General features: G+C 47.3%; 1 protein-coding gene and 1 long non-coding RNA gene across 4 annotated transcripts; one reads left to right on the top strand and one right to left on the bottom strand.

Annotated features, from left to right (window-relative positions):
• Positions 1-340: 340 nt before the first annotated feature.
• PTGES3L (prostaglandin E synthase 3 like) lies at positions 341-9,621 on the top strand. Of its 3 annotated transcripts, XM_077971811.1 has the most exons (8): positions 341-406; positions 801-914; positions 1,021-1,087; positions 1,197-1,295; positions 6,156-6,245; positions 7,552-7,605; positions 8,724-8,751; positions 9,384-9,437. In XM_077971811.1, the coding sequence occupies exons 1-8, from the start codon at positions 399-401 to the stop codon at positions 9,425-9,427; spliced, it is 504 nt and encodes a 167-aa protein (XP_077827937.1). In that variant the 5' UTR covers positions 341-398; the 3' UTR covers positions 9,428-9,437. The 3 variants fall into 3 exon arrangements, with proteins under 3 accessions (XP_077827937.1, XP_077827936.1, XP_014975294.2); XM_077971810.1 differs by lacking the exon at positions 8,724-8,751 and having other exon boundaries at positions 9,384-9,621; XM_015119808.3 differs by lacking the exon at positions 9,384-9,437 and having other exon boundaries at positions 8,724-9,186.
• LOC144335730 (uncharacterized) lies at positions 7,772-12,387 on the bottom strand. Its single transcript, XR_013406853.1, has 3 exons — positions 10,891-12,387; positions 8,276-8,423; positions 7,772-8,005 (listed from the first exon to the last, which is right to left on the bottom strand). It is a non-coding gene; the product is annotated as an uncharacterized LOC144335730 (long non-coding RNA).
• Between the last annotated feature and the right edge of the window lie 400 nt (positions 12,388-12,787).

Raw genomic sequence — 12,787 nt, 5'->3', positions numbered from 1 at the left:
TCCCAGGGGATTTAATTCAGGACAATAATGTTTTATTGAGCACCTATTGTGAATCAGACACTGAGCACACAGCTTTGGAGAAACAGGTGAATGATACCGGGGAAAAGTCATTCCCTGCGTGTAGCGTCTAGGGCAGCCTTTGCCCTGGTTCCAGCAGATGGATTGTCTATTCCTAGTCTGTGCGTTTCTGAAGACCCCAGGGTGAAGGGCTGCAAGGATTAAGCTCTCCCAGAGTATCTCCAGAGTGCAGATCCCTTGGCTGCCAGGTCATGTTCTCTGTTCCTCTCAACTGTTTTCCCGACCATATAAGGGGAGGCAGCTGCTGGGGGCGTCCCCAGGATCTAAAGATAGCGGCCCCTGCCTGGAACTCTAAATGCCACCCTGGAGCGGGAGCCGCAATGGCACGGTGAGTGTTTCCGGCTCCGGTGCTCCCCCTGGCCCTTTTCCCTGGAGATTCCCTGCTCCAGGTCTTCTGGGCGCTCCAGGTTCTGTGAGGCCCCATGGAAGCCCCAGACCCCTGGTCTCTGTAACTGTGGGGTGAAGGAAGGTGTGACCTGAATGTTCTCCCTGACCTCCTACTTTCCTAGTCTGGCACGTTCTATTCTTCCCAGGTTCACACTCACCACACCCACCCACTCCTGTCATTCCCTTCCCTTTCACCCCTTCTGTCTCATTTAGCTCCACTTTGAAAAAACTGTGGCATCAAACATCCCTGGGTAGTCTCCTGCTTCCATCTTTCGCAAATGCCCTCAGTCTTCCCTCTCCCACCCCTATGAAGCCCCAACTCAACTTCTCTTTAGGCAGCATGCCCGGACCCTGTGGTATGACAGGCCCAAGTATGTGTTCATGGAGTTTTGTGTTGAGGACAGCACCGATGTCCACGTGCTTATTGAGGATCACCGCATTGTGTTCAGGTAGTGGCCCTCCCCTCTGAGGGCCTGGCTTCCCGGGAACCTCCCTCTTCTCCTAATGTCCCCACACAGAGTATTCAGCATCTCCTCAGCTTCATTGTCTCCTCAGCTGCAAGAATGACGATGGAGTGGAGTTATACAATGAGATTGAGTTCTATGCCAAAGTGAACTCCAAGGTAAGGGTGAGATGGGACAGTAAGGTCTGGATGGAAACCGGGCTGCCCAGGGAAACTGGAGATTAATTCTAAACCCCAGACCCTAAGAATGAGGCTCTCTATCTGGCAGGACTCCCAGGATAAGCGCTCTTCCCGCTCTATTACTTGCTTTGTGAGGAAATGGAAGGAAAAGGTGGCCTGGCCCCGGCTTACCAAGGAGGATATCAAGGTAGGTGTATGGAAAGTGGCCTGCTCCTTCTCTCCATGCACCCAGGTTAGAGCTGGGATCGTCCTTGCCTCCTTTCCAGCCAACATTCAATCACTCACCAAGTCCTGCCTAATCTTTTTTTTCCCAACTGTATTAGTCTCTCTCATTTATTTTTATTTTATTTTTTTATTTTTGAGACAGAGTTTCGCTCTTGTTGCCCAGGCTAGAGTGCAATGGCATGATCTCGGCTCACTACACCTCCACCTCCCAGGTTCAAGAGATTCTCCTGCCTCAGTCTCCCGAGTAGTTGTGATTACAGGCATGCGCCACCACACCCGGCTAATTTTCTATTTTTAGTAGAGACGGGGTTTCAACATGTTGGCCAGGCTGGTCTCAAACTCCTGACCAGTTGATCCGCCTGCCTCGGCCTCCCAAAGTGCTGGGATTACAGCCATGAGCCATGGCACCCGGCCTCGGCCAATTCTTTTTTTTTTATATTCCAGTCCCAGAAGTAGTTTCCACTGTAGAAATTAATTGATCAGCCGGGCGCGGTGGCTCAAGCCTGTAATCCCAGCACTTTGGGAGGCCGAGACGGGCGGATCATGAGGTCAGGAGATCGAGACCATCCTGGCGAACATGGTGAAACCCCGTCTCTACTAAAAATACAAAAAATTAGCCGGGCGCGGTTGTGGGCGCCTGTAGTCCCAGCTACTCGGGAGGCTGAGGCAGGAGAATGGCGTGAACCCGGGAGGCGGAGCTTGCAGTGAGCTGAGATCCGGCCACTGCACTCCAGCCTGGGCGACAGAGCCAGACTCCATCTCAAAAAAAAAAAAAAAAAAAAAAAAAAAAAAATTAATTGATCAGTGTTATTCTTTCTTTCTTTCTTTCTTTTTTTTTTTTTGAGATGGAGTTTTTCTCTTGTTGCCCAGGCTGGAATGCAATGGCACCATCTCAGCTCACTGCAACCTGCACTTCCCGGATTCAAGCAATTCTCCTTCCTCAACCTCCTGAGTAGCTGGGATTACAGGCGTGCGCCACCACATCCAGCTAATTTTTCGTATTTTTTTGAGGCAGAGTCTCCCTCTGTCACCCAGGCTAGAGTGCAGTGGCATGAACTCGGCTCACTGCAACCTCTGTCTCCTGGGTTCAAGTGATTCTCCTGCCTCAGCCTCCTGAGTAGCTAGGATTACAGGTGCCCGCCACCATGCCCAGCTAATTTTTGTAGTTTTAGTAGAGACAGGGTTTTGTCATGTTGGCCAGGCTGGTCTTGAACTCCTGACGTCAGGTGATCCGCCCGCCTCAGCCTCCCAAAGTGCTGGGATTACAAGCCTGAGCCACCGTGCCTGGCCATTTTTGTATTTTTAGTAGAGATGAGGTTTCGCCATGTTGACTAGGCTGGTCTGAAACTTCAGACCTCAGGTGATCCGCCTGCCTCAGCCTCCCATGGTGCTGGGATTACAGGCATGAGCCACCATACCTGCCCCTGATTAATCTTATTATTGCTATTAGTGGCTTATAACCAGGCTTTACTGACTCCTAAATATTAATGAATTCACTACTTAATTTCTTCCTAGTTCAAGCCTCATCCAACATACGGTGAGAAGTTTGTCGGGTATTTTCAGTCTCATTTTCAGTCCATCCTCTGCATTGCCCCCAGCATGGTCTGTCTAAAACACACATTTGACCCTGACACTCTCCCACTTAAGGCCCTCCAATGTATCCTCTTTAAAGGTTGAAAACTGACTGCCTGATAGCTGGATCTGGCTCTCAGATTTGTTTTAATCTTTTTTTTTTTTTTTTTTTTTTTGAGATGGAGTCTCGCTCTGTCACTCAGGCTGGAGTGCAGTGGCGTGATCTCGGCTCACTGCAAACTCTGCCTCCCAGGTTCACGCCATTCTCCTGCCTCAGCCTCCTGAGTAGCTGGGACTACAGGTGCCTGCCACCACGCCCAGCTAATTTTTTTGTATTTTTAGTAGAGATGGGTTTCACCGTGTTAGCCAGGATGATCTTGATCTCCTGACCTCGTGATCCACCCACCTCGGCCTCCCAAAGTGGTGGGATTACAGGCATGAGCCACCCTGCCTAGCCTGTTTTAATCTTTACATTGTCAAAAATTATTTTAAGGCTAGGTGTGGTAGCTCACACCTGTAATCCCAGCACTTTGGGAGGCGGAGGCAGGTGGATTGCTAGAGGTCAGGAGTTCGAGACCAGCCCAGACAACACAGTGAAACCCCATCTCTACTAAAAATACAAAAAATTAGCTGGGCATAGTGGTACACACCTGTAGTCCTAGCTATTCAGGAGGCTGAGGCAGGAGAATCACTTGAACCTGGGAAGTGGAGGTTGCAGTGAGCTGAGATCATGCCACTGCACTCCAGCCAGGGTGACAGAGCGAGACTTCATCTCAAAAAAAAAAAAAACTGGCCAGGCGTGGTGGCTCATGCCTATAATTCCAGCACTTTGGGAGGCCGAGGCGGATAGATCACGAGGTCAGGAGTTCAAGAGCAGCCTGGCCAACGTGGTGAAACCCCATCTCTACTAAAAATACAAAAATTAGCCAGGCATGATGGCGCGTGCCTGTAATCCCAGCTACTTGGGAGGCTGAGGCAGGAGAATCGCTTGAACCCAGGAGGCGGAGGTTGCAGTGAGCTGAGACTGCACTACTGCACTCCAGCCTGGCAACAGAGCAAGACTCCATCTCAAAGAAAAAAAAAAGAAAATATTTTGACTCATTACTGACGTTAAAAATTTTTTATTAGTTGCTAACATTTAAAAATGTGCATCTTGTAAAAATCCAGACTATAAGCTTCTGTTGAAAAATGGGAGGCTGGGAGAGGTGGCTCACAATCCCAGCACTTTGGGAGGCTGAGGTGAGTGGATTGCTTTAGGTCAGGAGTTCAAGACCAGCCTGGCCAACATGGCGAAACCCCATCTTTACTAAAAATACAAAAAATTAGCCGGACGTGGTGGTGCAAGCCTGTAGTCCCAGCTACTCGAGAGGCTGAGGCAGGATAATTGCTTGAACCCAGGAGGCATAGGTTGCAGTGAGCTGAGATCTCACCACCGCACTCCAGCCTGGGCAATAGAGTGAGACTCCGTTTCAAAAAAAAGGAAAAAAAAAAGGCGGGGGCCAGGTTCGGTGTCTCACGCCTGTAATCCCAGCACTTTGGAAGACCAAGGCGGGCAGATCACGAGGTCAGGAATTTGACACCAGCCTGGCCAACGTGGTGAAATCCCGTCTCTACTAAAAATACAAAAGTTAGCCAAGCATGGTAGCGCGTGCCTGTAATCCCAGCTACTCTGGAGGCTAATGCAGGAGAATTACTGGAACCCGGAAGGTGGAGGTTGCAGTGAATCGAGATCATGCCACTGCACTCCAACCTGGGGTTTCACCGTGTTGGCCAGGATAGTCTCAAACTCCTGATGTCAAGTGATCCACCTGCCTCGGCCTCCCAAAATGCTGGGATTACAGGTGTTAGTCACTGCACCTGACCAATAAATATCTTTTGAATGAAGAAGTGAATAACTTCTTCCCTGTATAAATGTGGAAACTTTGGAAAATGAACCTTGAAGGGTTGTCTCTGACTCCATGGAATGTAGCTTGTCTTTTTTCTTTTTTTTCATGACAGAGTTTTACTCTTGTTGCCCAGGCTGGAGTGCAGTGGTATGATCTCAGCTCACTGCAGCTTCCACCTGCTAGGTTCAAGTGATTCTCCTGCCTCAGCCTCCCAAGTAGCTGGCATTACAGGCATGTGCCACCATGCCCAGCTAATTTTGTATTTTTAGTAGAGATGGGGTTTTACCATGTTGGCCAGGCTGGTCTTGAACTCCTGACCTCAGGTGATCCACCCACCCTGGCCCTGCAAAGTGCTGGGATTACAGGTGTGAACCACTGCGCCCGGCTGCAGCATGTCTGTCTTGTTGGTTGACTCCTATGTTGCTTTATGATACAATTATCTTTCTAGATGTATTGTCTCTTGAGTCAATTGGCTCCTGGAGGGTAGGAGTTCTTCTCCTTCTTTTTTTTTTTTTTTTTTAAAGACGGAGTCTTGCTCTGTCACCCAGACTGGAGTGCTATGGCGCGATCTCAGCTCACTACAACCTCCACCTCCCGGGTTCCAGCAATTCTCCTGCCTCAGCCTCCCGAGTAGCTGGGATTACAGGCACCCACTACCACACCCGGCTAATTTTTGCATTTTTAATAGGGAGATGGGGTTTCACCATGTTGGCCAGGCTGGTCTTGGACTCTTGACCTCATGATCCACCTGTCTCGGCCTCTCAGAGTGCTGGGATTACAGGCGTGAGCCACCATGCCCAGCCTTCTTCTTCTTTTTTTTTTTTGAGATGGAGTCTTGCTCTGTCACCCAGGCTGGAGTGCAGTGGCATGATCTTGGCTCACTGCAACCTCTGCTTCCCGGGTTCAAGTGATTCTCCTGCCTCAGCCTCCCAAGTAGCTGGGACTACAGACTCCCATCACTACGCCCGGCTAATTTTTGTACTTTTAGTAGAGACGGGGTTTCACTATATTGGCCAGGCTGGTATCGAACTCCTGACCTTGTGATCCTCCTGCCTTGGCCTTCCAAAGTGCTGAGATTATAGGCATGAGCCACCATGCCTGGCTGGAGGGTAGGACTTCTGAGATTTTCAGACCCTATCATGCCTAGCTTTGTGTGTAGATTAGCAGGTTCATGGTAAATCTTTGTGAATGATGATGATGACATGGGAACCTGAAGGGGGCTGGTCAAAGGGGTGCAGTTGGGAAGACTATGGACCTACCGACCCTCTTTTCCCCAAGTGTGCTCCCATGCATATGCTCACACTCTCCCACACACTCCTGCTCCTGCCCTCCGGGCCTGTGACTCTTGGCGCTTCTTCTTGCAGCCAGTGTGGCTGTCTGTGGACTTTGATAACTGGAGAGACTGGGAAGGGGATGAAGAGGTGGAGCTGGCTCAGGTGGAACATTATGCAGAGGTAAGAGAGAGTACCTGCTGTGTTCTGCTCACTTGATCATTCTTTGTGTTTCTCTGCACACACGTCTCTGGAGGATTGTCACTGGGGCCATGCAGAGATATGCAAGCTCTCTAGGCAGGTTACGCATTGATGCTGATGTTCTTTACCTATTTTGTACAATGTTTATTTAATAGGGATGAGAGGAAAGAATATTATTGAAATTATATACACATTGATTCACTTATTCAGTGTGGAGCCTGTATTCTGAAGAAGTTTGACAAAAGCTTTTTCCACTTTTCTGTAATTCTTGTTCTCCTATTTTCTCTCTCTCTGTGTGTGTGTGTGTGTGTGTGTGGTTTTCTGTCGCCCAGGCTGGAGTGCAATGGCACGATCTCAGCTCATTGCAACCTCTGCCTCTGGGTTCAAGCAATTTTGCCTCAGCCTCCTGAGTAGCTGGGATTACAGGTGCCCACCACCATGTCTGGCTAATTTTTGTGTTTTTTTAGTAGAGACCGAGTTTCACCGTGTTGGCCAGGCTGGTCTCGAACTCCTGACCTCAGGTGATCCACCTGCCTCAACCTCCCAAGTGATGGGATTACAGGCGAGAGCCACTGTGCCTGTCCTGTGTGTGTGGTTTTCTTTTCGAGACGGAGTCTTGCTCTGTCTCCCACGCAGGAGTGCAGTAGCTCTCTGCAACCTCCACTTCCCAGGTTCAAGCGATTCTTGTGCCTCGGCCACCTGAGTGGCTGGGATTACAGGCATGCGCCACCACCCCTGGCTAATTTTTTTTTGTACTTTTGGTAGAGATGGGGTTTCGTCATGTTGGCCAGCCTGGTCTGGAACTCCTAGCCTCAGCCTCCTCTGTCTCAGCCTCCCAAAGTACTGAGATTACAAATGTGAGCCACCAAACCTGGCCTGCGCGCGTGTGTGTGTGTGTGTGTGTGTGTGTGTGTGTGTTCTTGAGCCAGACAACTTCGTGCGAAGTTAAAACTAGCAGTATAAAAATTCACATCATAAATCATTGGCTCCCAATAAATCACACACTGTATCGTTATATTATTTGGTTTCAGTTATAAAAACACTAGCCGATTCCAATCTTGTAAGGAGGATGGATTTGTAAGGAGGGTGCTGTGTGTGTGTCTTTGTGTTTAAATTTTTTTAAGAAGGGGATCAATTTACTTTTCTCAAATTCATTCCAGTGATGTTTTAAAGATGGGAGCAGTTGCCTGACCGGTCTGGCTGCAGCCATTCTTCTATGGCCCATCAGTGTGCAGATTGTTCTTCCCTCACTCCCTCCTCCCTTATGGTTATTTTTTCTTCCCATTAGCTTTTGCAGAAGGTCAGCACCAAGAGACCTCCACCTGCCATGGATGATTTGGATGTAAGTAAAGCCTTCCCCTCAACCCTTCAGTTTCTTTGTAGCCTTTAAAATTAACCCACCAGAGAGCTCCTATCCCAGTTTCTAGCACACAGTAGTTCTCAGTGCCTGTTAACCAAATTTGAATTTGACTCAAGAGGGCTAATATTCTTTTTGGGGGGGCGTGGGGGAGGAGTTTCGCTCTGTTGCCCAGGCTGAAGTGCAGTGGCCTGATCTCAGCTCACTGCAACCTCTGCCTCTTGGGTTCAAGCGATTCTCCTGCCTCAGACTCCTGAGTAGCTGGGAATATAGGCGCCCGCCACCACGCCTGGCTAATTTTTGTATTTTTAGTAGAGACAGGGTTTTGCCATGTTGGCCAGACTGGTCTTGAACTCCTGACCTCAGGTGATCCACCCTCCTTGGCCTCCCAAAGTGCTGGTGTGAGCCACCGTGCCTGGCCCAAGAAGGCTAATATTCTTCTCCAGACTTTAGAAAACCCTAGCAAGACCCTCCTGCTTTCCATCTCCCCCGCTGTTTCTCCATCCTAGAGAAGACCTGGCCCTGCCGAGCATCTTTACAGCTGTAAGGAGCAATAGCATTAATTAAAATTCTGAAACTAGGGTGGGTGTGGTGGCTCACGCCTGTAATCCCAGCACTTTGGGAGGCCAAGGCAGGTGGATTGATTGTGCTCAGCAGTTTGAGACCAGCCTGGGCAATCGGGCAAAACCCTGTCTCTACCAAAAATACAAAAATTAGCCAGGCATGGTAGCGTATAACCCCAGCTACTCAAGAGGCTGAGGTGGGAGGATCACTTGAGACTGTGGGGTAGAGGTTGCAGTGAGCTGAGATCACACCACTGCACTGCAGCCTGGGTGATGAAGCAAGACCCTGTCTCAAAAAAAAAAAAAAAAAAAAAAAAAAAAATTCTGGAAACTATTGATGTAAGACAAAGTAGCATTGGTTTACTTAATATCCAAAGTAAGTTAAAACCTTCATGTTAGCCTCCTAGGTTGGGTGGTTTAGGAAATCACAAAAAGAAACTTGGAGAGCAGGAGGGAGGGAGCAGTTTATTTGTTAACACAAATGTTCCTGCTTTGCAGGGTCTACAGGTGCTTTGTCTTTTTTTTTTTTTTTTCCTCTAGGATGATTCTGACAGTGTGGACGCAACAAGTAATTAACTTTCTACTACAGCAAAGCTGGGAAGGGAAGGCGGCTGTGGCTATTTTCCAGTTGTTCTGGAAAGCTAGCGCCTAGGCCTTTGTCAGCGCTTTGGCTGTGCACCAAGTTCCTCTGACACCTCTGAACTTCCCTAGAAGCTCTTTATTAAGGGTCGTCCTTCAAGCTTGTCTTCCTTCTAGGCACTTGACTATGGCCTCACATCAGATGCAGGGTCAGGGAGGGGTAGACTGGTAGGGCTTCGGATTTCTTACTGATTGGTTTATAATCTCTGTGTTTAGGCCACTTGATTATTTGAGTATGTGTGTGTATGTGGCAAAACAAAAGCCGAAGAAGAATGGAGATTATAGAAATCTCTATTATGTGCGCATATGGGGAAAGCAAAAAGCCAAAGAAGAAACAGATTATAATAAATCTCTAGGAACTGTTCTCTGTCTGTTTCCTTATTGTACTTACTCCTCCTGGTGGCAAGCCTCTTCTCCCTCTAGTAACCAAGCTAGGGTGGTTCCTCTTGCCCAAATTTGTGCTCTGATTTCTTACAGCTAATTCTGTCATCTCTAGAACCAGCCACTTCAGCTTCCTGCACACTCTAGAAATCTCTTTATACTTTTTTTTTTTCCCCCAAGATGGAGTCTTGCTCTGTTGCCCAGGCTGGAGTGCAGCGGCATGATCTCAGCTCACTGCAACCTCTGCCTTCCGGATTCAAGCCTCCCAAGTAGCTGGGACTACAGACGTGCACCACCAGACTCAGCTAATTTTTGTATTTTTCACCCGAGATGGGGTTTCACCATGTTGGCCAGGCTGGTCTTGAACTGCTAACCTCAAGTGATCCACCCACCTCAGCCTCCCAAAGTGCTAGGATTACATGTGTGAGCCACCACACCCGGCCCTCTTTATACTTTTAAAACTGATTGTTACTCTAGTTAATGTCTATGTTTATTTGTCCATTCAACAGCTATTCCATTTGTCCATAAATATTTTTTGAGTGCCTAATATGTACAACTGACTATAACTTAAACAAAATAAATGCATTGCCTACAGACTTTGCTCTTGAACTCATGGTAAACTATTAGGATTTACTTTAAAAGTAAACTTTATTTATTTATGTTTGAGATAAAGTCTTGCTTTCTTGCCCAGGCTGGAATACAGTGGTACATTCATTATTCACTGGAGCCTTGACATCCTGGGCTCAAGTAATCCTCCTGCCTCAGCCTCCTGGGTAGCTAGGACTACACCGCACCTGACTAAGTTAAAAAATATTTTTGTAGGCTGGGCACAGTGGCTCACGCTTGTAATCCCAGCACTTTGGGAGGCTGAGGTGGGTGGATCACCTGAGGTTGGGAGTTTGAGACCAGCCTGACCAACATGGAGAAACCCTGTCTCTACTAAAAATACAAAATTAGCCAGGCATGGTGGCTCATGCCTGTAATCCCAGCTGCTCCAGAGGCTGAGGCAGGAGAATGGCTTGAACCCGGGAGGCGGAGGTTGCTGTGAGCCGAGATCACGCCATTGCACTCCAGCCAGGGCAACAAGAGCGAAACTCCATCTCAAAAAAAAACCCCATATATATATTATATGTTTTATATATATAATATATGTTATATTATATATGTGTTATATATTATATAATATATATAACATAATATATAAAAACATGTTATATATTATAATATATATAAAACATGTTATATATGATATATGTATATTTTTTGTAAAGATATAATCTTGCTATGTTGGCCAGGCTGCTCTCGAACTCCTGGCCTTAAGCCTCCTGCCTCAGTCTCCCAAAATGCTGGGATTATAGGCCTGAGCTACTATCCCTGGCCCCATACTGCATTACAAATACTATAATACCTATAATTTATTTTATACTACATAGTTCTAAGGTATAACTATATAATATACAAAACAATATATAACATGGAACATAAACATATATAGTATGTATTATTTATATGCAGTATATTATTAAAACTTAATCATAATTAGCAAATGTGATGTGTGTGTCTGTGTGTGTACACAACTGGAATCATACCTTCCGTATCTTGCACTGTGCCCTTTTTCATTTAATATATATGGGAGATCTTTACAACTCAGAACATATAGCTCTAACTCATTTTTTTTCATGGCTACATGGTATTCCATTGAATGTATTTTTCATAATTTCACAGGTTCCTTATTGAGGGACATGTAGGTTGTTAGTCTTTTACCATTTTAGGTCGTTAGTCTTTTACCATTTTCTTTCTTTTTCTTTTTTTTTTGAGACAAAGTCTCACTCTTGTCCCCCGCAGGCTGGAGTGCGATGGCGCGATCTTGGCTCACTGCAACCTCCGCATCCCGGGTTCAAACGATTCTCCTGTCTTGGTCCCCCTAGTAGCTGAGATTACAGGCGCCTGCCACCACGCCCGGCTAATTTTTGTATTTTTAGTAGAGACGGGGTTTTACCATGTTGGCCAGGCTGGTCTAGAACTCCTGATCCACCTGCCTTGGCCTCCCAAAGTGCTGGGATCACAGGCACGAGCCACCACGACCAACTTGACCAACGGTCTTTTACCATATTCAAACAATGTTGCCATCAACATTTAAAAATGTGGATCTTCACGTATTTTTGCCAGCATATCTGTAGGGTACATTTCTAGAAGTAGAATTGCTAAGTCAAAGAGTAGATAAAATACATTTAAACATTTTGATAGCTGTTACCAAGTTGCTCTTTGATGAAATTGTACCAATTCTCACCCCTTGAACATTGAGTGTTCCATTCTCTAAAAGGTTTCAGATATTTGACAAGATACAAATTAGTACCTGGTTTAATTTGCTTTTTTTTTTTTTTTTTTTGAGATGTAGTCTCCCTCTGTCAGCCAAGCTGGAGTGCAGTATGGTGATCTCAGCCAACAGCAACCTCTGCCTCCCAGGTTCAAGCGATTCTCCAGCTTCAGCCTCCTAAGTAGCTGGGATTACAGGCGCCCGCCACCACACTGAGCTAATTTTTGTATTTTTAGTAGATACAGGGTTTTGCCATGTTGGCCAGGCTGCTATCGAACTTCTGGCCTCATCTGATCCAGGCACCTTGGCCTCCCAAACTGCCGGGATTACAGATGTGAGCCACTGTGTCCTGCCCAAACTATTTTTTTTTAATTAAATTAATTTTTTTTGAGACGGAGTCTCGCTGAATTCGCCAGGCTGGAGTGCAGTGGCGCGATTTTGGCTCACTGCAATCTCCCCCCTCTCGGGTTAAAGTGATTCTCTCGCCTCAGCCTCTCAAGTAGCTGGGATTATATAGGCACGTGCCACCACGCCTGGCTAATGTTTTTGTATTTTTAGTAGAGACGGGGTTTCACCATGTTGGCCAGGCTGGCCAAATTGTTTACTTTTTTTTTTTTTTTTTTGAGACGGAGTCTCGCTCTGTCACCCAGGCTGGAGTGCAGTGGCTCGATCTCCACTCACTGCAAGCTCCACCTCCCAGGTTCACGCCATGCTCCTGCCTCAGCCTCCCCAGTAGCTGGGACTACAGGCGCCCGCCACCATGCCCGCTATTTTTTTTGTATTTTTAGTAGAGACGGGATTTCACCATGTTAGCCAGGATGGTCTCAATCTCCTGACCTCGTGATCTGCCTGCCTCGGCCTCCCAAAGTGCTGGGATTACAGGCGTGAGCCACCGTGACCGGCCTTACCTTTTTTTTTTTTTTTTTTTTTTTTAATTGAGAGAGAGTCTTGCTCTGTCGCTCAGGCTGGAATGCAGTGGTGCAATCTCTGCTCACTGCAACCCCGCCTCCCGGTTCCAGCGATTCTCCCGCGTCAGCCTCGCGAGTATCTGGGATTACATGTGCCCGCCACCACGCCCGGCTAATTTTTGTATTTTTAGTAGAGACAGGGTTTTTTTTTTTTTTTTTTTTTTTTTTTGAGACGGAGTCTCGCTCTGCTGCCCAGGCTGTAATGGAGTGGCACGATCTCAGCTCCCTGCAAGCTCCGCCTCCCAGGTTCCCGCCATTCTCCTGCGTCAGCCTCCAAAGTAGCTGGGACTACAGGCACC

The sequence above is a fragment of the Macaca mulatta genome, chromosome 16, assembly GCF_049350105.2.
Source record: "Macaca mulatta isolate MMU2019108-1 chromosome 16, T2T-MMU8v2.0, whole genome shotgun sequence".
Lineage (NCBI taxonomy): Eukaryota > Metazoa > Chordata > Mammalia > Primates > Cercopithecidae > Macaca > Macaca mulatta.
The sequence above is the reverse complement of the archived record's forward strand: the minus strand, read 5'-3'. Positions and strand labels throughout refer to the sequence as shown.

Excerpts from the sequence above, each read along its gene's own strand:
- PTGES3L (XM_077971810.1), top strand. Across the intron at positions 1,088-1,196 it reads ATGCCAAAGTGAACTCCAAG|GACTCCCAGGATAAGCGCTC; the intron begins GTAAGGGTGAGA and ends TCTATCTGGCAG. Across the intron at positions 7,606-9,383 it reads CTGCCATGGATGATTTGGAT|ATGGAGTCTTGCTCTGTTGC; the intron begins GTAAGTAAAGCC and ends TTTTCCCCCAAG.